The sequence below is a fragment of the Simochromis diagramma genome, unplaced genomic scaffold (assembly GCF_900408965.1).
Source record: "Simochromis diagramma unplaced genomic scaffold, fSimDia1.1 OVJJ01000337.1, whole genome shotgun sequence".
Lineage (NCBI taxonomy): Eukaryota > Metazoa > Chordata > Actinopteri > Cichliformes > Cichlidae > Simochromis > Simochromis diagramma.
Genome location: NW_024386982.1, coordinates 1808324 through 1823112, shown reverse-complemented (window position 1 = coordinate 1823112; position 14789 = coordinate 1808324). Strand labels below are relative to the sequence as shown.

The 14789-nt window shown below is 39.3% G+C and overlaps 1 protein-coding gene across 1 annotated transcript in view; it reads right to left on the bottom strand.

Moving 5' to 3' along the window:
* astn1 (astrotactin 1) overlaps positions 1-14789 on the bottom strand; it is a 424302-nt gene that overhangs the window by 325706 nt on the left and 83807 nt on the right. The window contains exons 3-5 of the mRNA XM_040039526.1: positions 5686-5936; positions 5221-5363; positions 2583-2732 (exon numbers count right to left, since the gene is read on the bottom strand). Of these exons, the coding sequence (XP_039895460.1) occupies positions 2583-2732; positions 5221-5363; positions 5686-5936 (544 nt within the window). The remainder of the gene's footprint in view (positions 1-2582; positions 2733-5220; positions 5364-5685; positions 5937-14789) is intronic.

Sequence of the window (14789 nt, the reverse complement as noted above, 5' to 3'; positions counted from 1 at the left end):
CATTGAGAACATGGTTGTTGTTCAATAATAAAATTATTCCTCAAAAATACAACTTGCCTAATAATTCTGCACTCCCTGTATCCTCCTTTACATTTTTAGTGAAATGCATTTTCGCTCCTACAAAACATCTTACAAAGATGCCCATATAATGAGACACAGTACTTGGAGAGGGCTTAGCCTTTTGGGTTCCAAGAGCATTTTCTGGTTACTAGTGTGGTGAACCAATATTCAGTCATTTGTCTGAAAAGAAGCAATGATGGGAAAACAAGAAAATAAATGAAAAAAAACATGTTGACATGTTGTTTACAAATACAATTGCCGTAGGTCACAAGTAAATGAGATCTCAGAGAAAATGTATTTCAGCTGATGCAGGTGTGATTGGTAAAAGACAGGGATTTTTTTCCATGCGAGTAACCACAAGCATATTAAAGTCAAATTGAAATTAAAATTCAAGTTTTACAAAAAATAATTATCAATGTTTTGTTAACTCCTCTTGTCAATTCCTTTTTATAACAAAGGTTTTATACTTTTATACTAATTGTGCGTTCATGCATGTTTTTGTGATACTGACTGACAAATCTTATTAAAACATCACTGTTAGGCCAGCATTGTTAGCAGCACCATGTTAGCAGCTACCATTTCTGTGGCTACTTGCATTAACATGTATTATGCTTTGAATGTTGAGGTTACATGAAAACATTTATTTGAACTTCCCAAGTCTGACTTTAGCTTTTGTAGAAGAAACCATTAACAAAGGCAATCTGATACTAAATCTCTTTGCTTTCAATGAACAGGAGCGGCTGATCACTCTAATAACATTGAAACTGAACAACACTGAAAAAACAACAACATCTAATTGGAATTTAAGAAGCTTGGAAAGAAAAGTGACTGGACTTCTTCTCTCAGCCCAGAAGCTTCTTCACTTCTAAGACCAAATAGTGGGGAGTTCAGGGTTTTTTGCACTAGTGGGAGTTGTCCCTGAAGATTGCTGTTGACCCACTATAGATCACTTGCCTCATCGCATGAGCCAAGGTGTAAAAAAGGGTGTGAGTCATTAGCAGCAGAGGTTTCGGGTGTGCGTGGGTGTTAAGACGTCTGGAAAGGGATCTCAAAACTTGGTGTCGTAAGCCACCACCTCTGTTCAAAGATGGTCGTTCACATACATTCACATGGACATAGATGGCTTCTTTCACTCCTCTTTCAAACCATCTGTCCTCTCTGTCCAAAATGTGAACACTGGCATCCTCGACAGAGTGACCTGTGTCCTGTAGATGCGGATGTACACCTGAGTCTTGTCCTGTCGAGGTGGCTCTTCCATGTTGTGCCATGTGTTTATGAAGTGGCTGTTTGCCACTTTGCTTTCCAAGCTCCTTAAATTACTATGACCTGGATGACTGAAAACCTACACAGACATCTAATGGCAACCAATACTCATCTTAGCTAGCTAGGAAAACTTCATTTTTACAAAGTCCAATTGCAACGTAAAACAATTTGTCCTTCTGTTCTCTATTATTGTTTATGTCCTATTACTTGTTATTAAAAAATAAAACAATTTTTACTCCTTGCCTTGCATTTGTAAGTGACCACTGCCTGGACTTGACAGAGCAGTATCATATTATCATATCAAGTGTGTCTGGATCTTATCTGGTAAAACTCAATAATATTGAAGTCTGTTTTATTCCTGTGAACACTGTGAGTGTGTAACACGGATGCATTGAGAAAAATTGGATAATGAAGTGAAAGTCAATAATTTATGTGATCACTTGAGTGAAGATTTTTTTGCATTATGAATTACTAAAGCTCCAGGAACAGAGCTAGGCTGTGCAGCAATTTGGCAATTATATGCAAATTGCTACAGAATGAAAAAAAAAAATAAAAACAACTATTGACCACTGAAAAACATTAGCAGCAAGTAGTGAGTAATGGCACTTTCTCTGCTGATAAATCTACTCAAAATGTCTAGTCGGCTTACTCCACCACATTTAGGACTTGATTTCACTGCACCGACAGATTCTGAAGATAGAAACCATTTGTGTTTATGCTTGTTTCCCTAAAGCCTTGGTTTAAGGTTATTATGATTTTTTAAAGCCTCTGAACTGCGTTAACTAAACTAGACACATAACTGCCATGCAGGACCTATCTTGTATATAAAGCACAGATTACACCAGCGTTCATGGTAATACTTTGTGTTCTGCTTCTTCTTTTCACAGAGATGTGAATGAGATGTCCACACAGTATGTTATTAGTATAAGCAACAATTAAAAACTGTACATTCATTCTGTAGCTTGTATTATCGTACACAAAAAGGGGAGAGAGGAGAAGAATTAAAGTTTCAGGTTGGCTTTACTGTCTGGAGGGCCATGTCAAGTATGTCAAGTCATGTGAAAACCTTTTCTTTCAAATGTAACTGCCTTCATAAAGTCCCCAGGCTGCCACCTGACAGGATCAGTGTACACATGTAACGATACAACAATGTCCAGCTAATGATCTGATGCTGCTAGTAGTCCTGGAGAGGACTCATGGATTGGTGGTGTTGATGTTATCTGCTGTCTGTGCCAAATCCATGGCAGAGATTGACTCACCGCGGGTGTTGCTGGAGAGACGTTTGCGTTGGCTGGTGGAGGTATTGTGGGGAAGCAGGGTGTTCTGCTGGTGGTTGCTATCGATGGGACTCGTGGCAATGATGTTGTCCTTGTATTTGTTCATTAGCGCCAACTTGGTGTTGTCACTCACTGCAGATAAGAAGAATGATTTTTTAAATGTAAGCTAGGAGACGTACCAACCTTAAAGCTTCCTAAAGTCACGTGTTTTATATTTGACACATGAGTTTGAGGTGGAAGGTTCAATAAACACTCTTTTTTGTTTAATTGAATTTTTGGGCAAAGAGTTAAAATGAGAAAGCACCCACTTGGAAAAACATTTTTGTTTCTTTGCTTTGGCTTGACGTGGCAAGCATAAAGTGTTACCAATACTAAGAAAGAAAATCCAGGATGTTGTTTGCTGTACCAGAAGTCAAACAGGCAAAATTAAAGACAGACAAAAGCTGGCATGAAATGAAAACTTATTAAGGCATTAGACAGAGCCCATTTAAACCTCAGAGGGAAAAATGATCTATTTCTGTAAATATTAAGAGCTGAAGTTCCATGGAAGCACTAAAAATCATATATTACTGCAGATATGTGACTGTCATGCTATTTAGTCACAGACACTGTTTGTCATGGTAGCTGTAATTTTCTGCCAGTGTCAGTATGTCCTCCACTTTGTTCCAGTTTAAAAAAAAACACATCTGTGTCATGGATTCGGATTAAATTTAATTCAGGATCTCTGTGGATGATGTTTTCAGAGCCACTACTATGCCTTGTCTCACCATAATTTCTAAAATATGTGTGCATTAGCTTAGAGAATTGCAAAATAGCAAAAAGAAATGAGCGAAAGCATGAATTATTAACAAAAATAAATAAATCCATCAGTATTTTAAAACGTCGCTTGCAGACGTCTAGTATGTGGTATATTTTCTAATACATGTCATTGTATTCAATAATTAATAAGCCCAACTAGTTTTTTCAGTATATTTGTCCATCTCAGTGTAATTCAAACTAATAAATAATGACACAAAATGTCTTAATAACAATAAACTACAGATAATTTAACATGTATTTCTCTATTATTAATGTCTTTTTAAAAAATATGGAAACAATAAAATGTTGCAATTGTGCAAAAGAAAAATCTTTATGAAAATTTTGATATTTTAAAGAAATAAAGTTTTATTTCAAAACATTTAAACGAGACATTTGGTAGAACAACAGTAGCCGCACTACCAGGTACAGTAAACTGTAAGACAAGATTATTTTGAAGCAGTCACAAAGAGCACAAGTGACAACAGACACGAAATGCCCCTGATATCTTGTTTTTCATTTGTTTATGTATGTGTACCTACTACATTATACATAGAGCAGAGAAAAGGTCAGAGGAGCCAAAACACATTTACTGAAATTCAATATTTTAAGTCTAAATTCAAATGTTATTTTCTGAGCGACCTCTCTGATGTTCACGCTATTTACTATTCCATGCATGAGCTGCTGTCTCCATTTTTTATTTCTCTAGTTCATTGCGTTACACATCTTAAATGCATTATGCACAGGATTACTCTGCTCCATAAGCGCTGGGGTGGAGCGGTTTGGATTTTACAAGAGCACAGCTATAAGAGATCTCCTGATGAATCCGAGTGGTGACTCTCTCGTTAGTTGAAATTCAGAGGCTGTATCTTCATCACAACTGCTCCACTTCATGAAGTAATTCTCATGGGAGTGGTGCTCAACTCCAAAGTCCACCAATTATGAAAAATGCTTTCTCTAAAACATAAAATCCAGATTTCTTGGCAGGTACGTGGCTCTATAATTATGTCAGTGGTGACAAAAATACTGTTTAAAGTTTTTATATTTATATGTGATCTGCATCCTACATGGGTCACACAGCTGATGTTATTCTACTAAATGTAGAAACAAGTTAACAAGATGCCTTATTTTTGTGGATTTTACACAGGCAAAACATTTCCACCATGCATGTTTGTGAAAATGTTTTTTTATCCTCTATCATTCCCTCCAAATTCATTTAGATAATTACTTCTAACCTATGAGAGAAAATAAAACTTATGTGTTTTAACTAAAAATCCAATTAATTTTTCATTTATTTCACTCTGCAATTGCTGCAACTGAGTTTGTGTAATACGCAAACATAACCCCCTTTGACACATTGTCTCGTAACTTAGAAAACCGTATGACTGAGGAGGAGGAAAAACAAATGCATTAATAAGATGGGTAGATGAACACCTGCAATAAAATGGAACTGCTTTATGACTATAAAAGATAACATTTCATAGCTACGTGGAGTCTCAACCTTTATCATTACTTAGAAAAATGCACAGTGTAAGATGAAAACAAACAAAGAAACATGTCCGGCTAGGAGCTACGCTTGTCTCTCGTTTGGTAGGACGTGAAATTATCTGTGTTTATCTGCTGAAAACGAGTAACAGCATAAGCTGAAATAAAACAATAAATACTCTTTAATGCTAAATACCAATAGCAGCCAATAAGCCGATGACCCTAAAGTCAAGGTAAATGATCTGTACTTCTAATTATCATGAGAAATATTGTTCAGTGCACTTGTTCTTTAGGTCGCGTGTCTTTTCTGACCTGGCTGTTTGTGCATCTTTCAGCTTACCAGGTGCGAGGTCCATATTATTCTTGTCATTACAGCCCTGGAGCGAGTCCAGGGTACGGGTGACTTGGCTGGCAAATTCCTCCCCACCATTCATGCACTCCCGCTGCAGATGGTGACGCAGGTCGGTAATGTCATACTCATACCTGGGGATGTAGTTGAAATCAATTAGCGAAATCATTATCAGCCTTGTCTAAATTAGAATAAATGTCACAAGTGGCTAATGTGTGACGCAATGTACTGATAAAGGCATCAAAACACATTACAGGCTAATACAATAAAACCAAGTGTGTTATGTACAGGCTGATTTGTGGAAGCAGCTGTCTATATTCAGGCAATATTAGGCTCTGCTTGTGTAGCATGGAATTAACAAGATACTGTTATTCAACTCAGCAATGTGTACGCATGCTGTGTGCTTATATTTAGGGCTTGAGCTCTAACCATCCCACATCCAAACCCTGCTTGTACCCATCCAAAATCGGTGTCTCCCGGATACTGAGGGTACCGCTGGAGTTTGGACCCTGACCCCGGGAGTTCCTCAAGCTCTCGCGTGCCTGGCCTCCCATCAGCACTGATGGGATGTAGTGGATCTCATTAGCTGCCTCAGCACTCGCGCTCTTCTGGGGCTGAGGGATGCGGCGGCGTTTACACCAGCGCCTGCGAGTGTAGAGGATCAGGACCAGGCAGAGGATGGACAGCAGAAGGGCAATCATCCCGCCCTGAGGGGAGGAGGGTGGCATTTGGAGGAGAGACAGAAAAAAAAAGGGGGAGAGGAGACAGAAGCGGAGAGAGAGAAAGCAGTGTGAGTCAAAGGCGAGAACAGAGTCAGAAAATCTTGCCAATAGAATACGGATCAAAGTCAAAGTCGCGATGCCAACAGCAACATTTGAAAAAGGTTGCAGCGACAGTTTACTGTCTTGAATAACGCCTACAGTGTTTTTACATGACACCAGCTCTCGGAAACATTCCTCTACTTTGTTTCAAGGTGAAACGGTAGCAGAATATGCCTTTTAACTTCATTTGTTTAAACTAATCTTAACTCATGGCAACATTTTAAGTGCTGAGATTTTTTCTTAAATTTAAAAAATGCACTTACTCATGTTGTTGCATGTGTCATACCTCAACACATGTGTGGAGATAGGCACAACAGTTTGGCTCTGTGTAAGAATCCAACCCTCTAATTAAAATGTTCCATCTCATTAGGTCAACACAAAAGTCATAAAATCATACGCTGTGGTTTTATGGAGTACATGCCAAACAGTCTTGCCCAGGAGCAGCACCTTCAGCCCTCACATTGATGAAGAACATTACATTTTCCAATACAGGTTGCATTTGTTTGTACTGTATAAATTGCATATGCTGCAAAATGTAGACTGCTTGTGCATGCTTATGTTTTCATATGATTAAGGTCTTTGACAATGAACTGAATTTTTTTAATAAAAATATAATACTTGTCTATGAAAGTATAGTAATCTTAGAAAACACACACATGTAGCAAGTGGAAAGAGAATGAAAAAACAGTAACCAACAACGCTGTTATTAGTGGGGCAAAAAAGTATTTAGTCAGCCACCGATTGTGCAAGTTCCCCCACTTAAAATGATGACAGAGGTCAGTAATTTGCACCAGAGGTACACTTCAATTGTGAGAGACAGAATGTGAAAAAAAAATCCATGAATCCACATGGTAGGATTTGTAAAGAATTTATTCGTAAATTAGGGTGGAAAATAAGTATTTGGTCACCTCAAACAAGGAAAATCTCTGGCTCTCACAGACCTGTAACATCTTCTGTAAGAAGCTTTTCTGTCCCCCACTCGTTACCTGTATGAATGGCACCTGTTTGAACTCATCATCTGTATAAAAGACACCTGTCCACAGCCTCAAACAGTCAGACTCCAAACTCCGCCATGGCCAAGACCAAAGAGCTTTCGAAGGACACCAGGAAAAGTATTGTAGACCTGCACCAGACTGGGAAGAGTGAATCTACAATAGGCAAGCAGCTTGGTGTGAAAAAATCAACTGTGGGAGCAATCATCAGAAAATGGAAGACATACAAGACCACTGATAATCTCCCTCGATCTGGGGCTCCACGCAAGATCTCTTCCCGTGGGGTCAAAATGATCATGAGAACGGTGAGCAAAGATCCCAGAACCACACGGGGGGACCTGGTGAATGACCTGCAGAGAGCTGGGACCAAAGTAACAAAGGTCACCATCAGTAACACACTACAACGGCAGGGAATCAAATCCCGCAGTGCCAGACGTGTTCCGCTGCTGAAGCCAGTGCATGTCCAGGCCCGTCTGAAGTTTGCCAGAGAGCACATGGATGATACAGCAGAGGATTGGGAGAATGTCATGTGGTCAGATGAAACCAAAGTAGAACTTTTTGGTATAAACTCAACTCGTCGTGTTTGGAGGAAGAAGAATACTGAGTTGCATCCCAAGAACACCATACCTACTGTGAAGCATGGGGGTGGAAACATCATGCTATGGGGCTGTTTTTCTGCCAAGGGGACAGGACGACTGATCCGTGTTAAGGACAGAATGAATGGGGCCATGTATCGTGAGATTTTGAGCCAAAACCTCCTTCCATCAGTGAGAACCTTGAAGATGAAACGAGGCTGGGTCTTCCAACATGACAATGATCCAAAACACACCGCCCGGGCAACAAAGGAGTGGCTCCGTAAGAAGCATTTGGAAGTCCTGGAGTGGCCTAGCCAGTCTCCAGACCTCAACCCCATAGAAAATCTGTGGCGGGAGTTGAAAGTCCGTGTTGCTCGGCGACAGCCCCAAAACATCACTGCTCTCGAGAAGATCTGCATGGAGGAATGGGCCAAAATACCAGCTACTGTGTGTGCAAACCTGGTAAAGACCTATAGTGAACGTTTGACCTCTGTTATTGCCAACAAAGGTTATGTTACAAAGTATTGAGTTGTATTTTTGTTATTGACCAAATACTTATTTTCCACCCTGATTTACGAATAAATTCTTTACAAATCCTACCATGTGGATTCATGGATTTTTTTTTCACATTCTGTCTCTCACAGTTGAAGTGTACCTCTGGTGCAAATTCAAGCTAAAGCTGTAAATACCACTAAAGGGAAAACAATACTGAATACAGGATCACTCTTCAGTTTAACATCCACTGACACTGTTATAAAGCCCAAGCTGATCTGATGGGAAGCATATGCAAAGAAAAAAAGAAATAACTATGAAGGCTGTTATGAAGTTTACACACATTTACGGGAATGAAGCTCATGGTAAATTTAGGCTTTAATGATTTGCATGACTTCTATATTGTTTTTCCATGCTGACTAATTTCAGTGCCTTTAAATACCAAGAATTAGGTGCACAGGTTTGAATTTTTGTCTATTAACCAGTTTTGTCTGTTAACGGTCTATTACCCTTCAATTACAGATCGCATTTGACTAAAACTGTGGTTTTTTGCCAGCACAAAAAGGACTGGTTTGTTCTGACCAATACTCAGAACACTGGGACAGTTGATGCAGATCTAAGACGGAGAATTCTAGAATATATACAAATCTGTTAGGAAGTCAGTAAGTACAGTGTACGTGTGATGTTTTAGGATCAATGCTTTTAAAAACAATGTAATGCTGGTGACCACCTGTAGTATGAACTTGAAAATCATTTCACTGTGAAGTGATCATATTCACAAGATTATCAGAAAACCTGACCTGTGACGTTGAGTTTGAGGTCACCACGATTTAAACTTTTCCTACTTTTTAGCAGATGCTACTATGGCATCAATTTGACAGTGCAAAGGCACCTCCTTCTCAAGTTATGGCATTCACAAACTTGGGTGTCCATGCTGCCCGCCCGCTCTGCAGTGATATCAGTCTTTTAAATGAGGGTTAAAATCTGTTGTAGAATTGTTTGCATTAGCTCATAGCTCTATAACTGGCAGAGCTAGTCCTGGTAGTCAGGCAATCGTCTCGCTGCCAGTTGTTGATTCTCACCATCCACTACTTTGCTCTTTGATAGATACATAAACCTGAAAACTACTTTTGCACAGCCATTCTCATGTACTGCTGTCTCTGTTTACATCAGGACTACTAAGGGAAAATAAGATCTACTATTAAGCATTTACTGCAAATAAAAATGGATTAAGGAATGTAACCAACACAATTTTGAGAAACCTGGTTATTCATTTCCTATTTTGGAGTTTTGAAGGTCCTCTACCATGTGCCAGTGGGTTGTGGAGTACCCTCAGCACACCTGCTTTTCAAAACATGGTAGAGGTGCAGAGCTGCAGATAGTGACCAAAGTGTCATCATGTTTGTTTTAGTACCTGTCACATGCATTTGATGCTTCACACCAGTGAACTTGCATCATCACTCAGCTAGTCTGAGAAGAGAACAGGTAAGCTCAGCTGACATTCCCCTGTTAGGTGACTGATGTTGGCTGCGTAGTTTTGAATGGCCTCTCTTTCAGGTTTTCCCACATTTTCCATGATCCATCCACCATCCACGGAGTGACAACTGAGACTCTCATTTCATTTCCACGGGTTTTGGATGTGTATCCATTCCCATCTCACATTTTATCTGCGGCTTCATAACGTACTTGTTGAAATTTGTATCATTTTAATCTCTAGCAGTGAAACTCAAGCTACAACAAAAGACTTCGTTAGTTGCTTCCAGTGTTACTCTCTGCAGACACTGAAGCCGCAGTGCGATCAGCTCGGGCCCATTTCACATCACAACGCAGAGATGTGACAAAAGTCAAAAACAAATGTGCCCCGCTCGCGGCCTGTGGAAACGCAGAAGACAGAAGTCAATTGTGACATTCAACTCAGGAGGTACTGATCTCAGATGACTGGGTCAGGTCACATAACTGTTTTTATTTTCCTCTTTTTCCCTCTGATTTTAACGACTTATGAGGGAGCTGATGGTGTAGAAGCATGCAGTGGCATCTACACCCGCAGAGAAGGCACAAGATGGACAGATGAAGGGCGACGAGCCTGCCCTGAGGACAGGTTAGCAGAGTGGATCGAGACAGAATCAGACAGAAACCGGAGAGAGAGAGCCAATGAAAGGGTTTACAGTCAAAGGGAGAGCAGAAAAAGCGAGAGCAGAGTCAGAGAATCCTGCCAAGAAGCAGGATATGGATCAAAGTCAAGGCAAGTCAAAAGCACACAGCCTGTGAAAACACAGTGAGAGGGATTCTAAGTCTGAATATCAGCCCACAGCTCCTCTATAGATAAAGGCAATGATTGTTCATGGGCAGTTTTATGTTTTTGAGTGTGACTGTTTTGAATATTTAAAGTAATGAAAGACCGAGAATGATGAGATAACATTCAGACAAGACTGTAACACATAACACTGCATGCACTGTGCATGCAATTTATCACCTCCCTGTGACTAATCTGATACCAGCAGCTGAGCTCCATCAAAAAATCAAAATCAGATAAATTGTGCAATTTGGAAAAGGTCAAAAAGAGTTATGAAAATGTCAACTTGACAGTGCACATAGAGACAGACGGGAGGAATCTAACACACACGATCTTTTTTTCTTTTAAGAATTAAACCCACCAGTCTGAAAAATTTACAGCAAACTGGATAATTTCTCCCTCCAGCTAGGTGTTCACGTGTTCGGTGTTTACTTAACTTGATACATAAACATCCAAAATTATCTTCTTTCTCCTGTTCATTCAAAATAATAAGTAAAGTACACCAGTACCTAACTGATCCTGCCTGTAAGTGATACTCATTCACCACACTGTTACAACAAAGGTTAAGTGAAACTGATTCAAAAACAGTGACCGGAAAAAAAAAATCAATTAGAAATAAACTGCGTCAGCTCAGTCAAACAAGTACAGTTATGCAAAGATAAGCAAAAATGATTAACTGAAAAATGGATTTCAATGAGTCATTTACATAAAATATCCCTTTTCAAACATATTAGGGAGTCTGTGGCTGAATAAAAATGGGATTTTGGTTGCTATTATTAATTTAAATCAGCAAATGTTGCGGCCTATTTGCATAAGTTGTTTGTTTAATCTGCACAGTCAAGGACATTAACAAATAGCACCATGATATGGGTACTTGTGCAGTAAATCTGCATGTGCAGTGGATAGAAAGGAGACGAGGGTCATTTTGTTTGCGATGATTACATTTTTAGCTCTTTGAAAGTCACCCTTGCAAACCTCTTTTCACAGAAATGAAGCAGTGACTCTAAATGCAACTGAACCAACGGAGGATCTGACATTTCTCTCTACCAGAACAGTCGTGGACGCTGACAGCAGCAACACACTTAAAGTTGCACTAAACAATATTTTTACACTAACAAACGGTCAGATCACTTGAACTGTAAAAATGAGTCTATGTGAACCATTTGCTGCCTGCTAAGAGAACAACATTAACAACTTGTGGCTGAAACTATTAAAGAATTTAGTAGGTAAACAGCCAGTCTCACACATTTGATGGAGAGCAAAACAAGAGCAAGACCTACAGTTTATATAAAACATGACAAATTAGCACCCAAGTAAAACTCAATTTGCTTGTAGCCTTCATTACAAGGAAATGGCTTTAATGGGGTTTTTATCTCAGTTTCCTTTTAGCCTTTTAATGATTGTGGAAAAAAAAACTTTTTTGCATTTATTTTTACTATGATGCTTTTGTGACATCTCCTGTGCAGTGGTGATTTTGCCTCTCCCTTAAAGCCTCACTCCCTGTTGAGTGAAAGAGAGCCTTCAGTCAGCAGCATCTATGTGAAGAAAGTAAAACTATCGAGGTTTTGTTGTTGAACCCGTGGATGCGGATCATATAGATTCTCTCACGTGGTGCCTTTCTATAGTATGCCTCCCATTGCTTCTTTAAGCATTGGTTATCTCTTGCTTGCCCGGGGTAGTTGCCATGCAGATTCCCAAGGCATGTGAGTCTACTGCCACCTGGGGCTCTCTTCACCCCCGCCTGCACCCTCAGATATCCCACAGTGATGGCAGACAGTCTGTTGCCCTTGCAAGACAGGCTTTACAGTCAAAAACACTCCCTAGTCAGGACCCCGTGAACCAGTGTCCTCCACCACTTTCTTCCCTTTATGTGTTTTTCATTTTCATTTCAAGTTAAAGAAAGCGTCCTCCAAAAGACATAATCCCATTCACTCATACATATTTGTGTTAACTGATCAAGACTATGTGCCGACTGTAACATCAGAATGACTTTTTTTGTTTGTGCTCTACATCTACCTTTTTTCAGACATGCAACTAAAATGTCTAGATCCCTCTTTCTGTATGTACTGCATTTCTCAACGTGAATGATTCAAAGCATGCCGAAGCGTAAGTAAAAGTATATGCATAAAAATATGTCTGCAATGAGCCTGTTTTACACAGTCAGGAGGAAGCTGGAGGGAATGGGACAACGATCTATCAGAGGTGTGAGAGAACGCCAGTGTCCAGAGTCTTTGGGTTTGAGTTAATCATGCAGGAGAGTCGTCTGGTTTCTGCAAATCACGAAAATGAAAAGGAGTTCCAGCAGCGGGCTGAAAAAACAAACAAACAAACACTAATATTTCTTTTAAACCTGCATGACTACCCTTGAACTTTAGTTTGTTCAACATATTTTATACTTATGTGTTTTCAACTGATTTTTTGTTATTAGAGTTACTCATTTTCTCAAACACTGCACAACAAACTGAAAAGCTGAGGAATTTTTCCATTTGATAAATAAACATATAGATTTATAAGCATTGAAGCACAAATGTATTTTTAATGACCCCATTGTTTCATTCATCCCTGAGTAAACTTCAATAAGATGTCAAATGTCAGGTACTGATAATGGTCCTCAATCAAATCTACCTCAGTGACAAATGTAATTCAAGCCCATCAACCAGCATTAGTGCCCATACATGGAGGGGGCTAATACAGGCAATGCAGGGAAAAAACTGTTTAATGCCAGGCATTACTTGGAATCCAAGTGGAGACTAAGTGAACTGTGTTCTCTTATAGAGCCAATAAAACCAAACCACACATCAGAGCATGCCAGCGCTCCAGCCCCATAATCCACTTACTAACGGATGAGGATGATGTTATAATGGCACCAGTGCTCCTTATGACTTACACCCCTGTCATGTAACTCCTGAATGGAGGAAAGAAGACATGGCCTTTCTCAGGCTGACGGAGCAGGCATAGTATTAGAGCTGAGCTATCAATCTGTCACTTAGTCTCTGAATGCGAGGCATTAAGAATCAGGAAGGCGGAAAGATCGGGACTATCTGACAGCTACAAGATAGCAAAAGGAAGCTTCTTGCATGGAATATAATAAACTTTATCTCCACTAAAGGGCCGCTGATTGAATTTGATATCAGATTACAATATTAATGGCTGAAACTGATAGTTTTCTAACAATGAATCCTTTCAATGCATTTGTTATTACGCTAGCTCCAAACCTGCAGTTAATGTTGTCAAAATATAACATTGGATACGTACAATGAAATGAAATGGAATGAAGAATGAAATGAAAGTTAGATTGAGAGGATTTTTAGCAATAGGCTTTATGATCCAGTGCAGATTTTGACATTGAACAAATGTGAAAGTCGCAACCCTATTTCACACGTGTCACACAAGGGCCTCTCCACTGGAAATGAATATTAATGACATAACTGGCTTCTATCATTTGATTCAATTTGGTGTATTTCATAAAAGCTAATATAGCATGAAGCCATGATAGTTTGACTCTGTGTGCTAATGGGGTATTAAAGTGAATTATGTTACAGTTGTAAGTTGTAGTTGTAATGGTAAAAGTTTTAAATGCTTGAAAGATGTTTTATGCTCGAGCTTTTTATTTTTTTCCATTTCCATTCCACTGCTTTGAAATCCACAGTGGGTTTTGTAGGAGATCACATAATTCATTTTATAATGGTGGAAAAATGAGTCCATAGTGTCAAAATGTTATCTTTTGATGTGTTATCTTCAGCCAGTTTATCAGAAACAAACTGGTATATTTTTATATATGTTTAGATGTAGTTTGAAACACTAGTTTCTGTTAACGTGACACACAGGGATTGCCAGGCTGTCACAGTGAGTCCAGGACTCTGCTTCTCATAATATAATAATTCATAATTCATGCTTCCCACATCATTAGACTCCAGTCAGCCTATTGTTACTACAAAGTCTCTACAAGCCTGAATTACTGACTATTAGTAATGCTTATGCTCTGTATTTTAGTGGTGTGAAAAGTTCCTGTTTTTTTGTATGTTTGTCACACTTAAATGTTTCAGATCATCAAACAAATTTAAATATTAGACAAGTTTATTATTGAGGGGGAAAAAATCCAAACCTACATGGGCATATGTGAAAAAGTGATTCACCCATCAACCTAATAACTGGTTGGGCCACCCTTAGCAGCAACAATTACAATCAAGTGTTTATGATAACAAAGCAATGAGTCCTTTACAGCAGCGGTCCCCAACCCCCGGGCCTCGGACCGGTACCGGTCCGTGAGTCGTTTGATACCGGTCCGTGACAGTTGAGGCTCAGGTGTGAAATGTATAGTTTTTAGGGTTTTTATTGGTTTTCAGCGTTATTTTGTTATCGTTTTTATCGTTGACTCGGTTTTCCT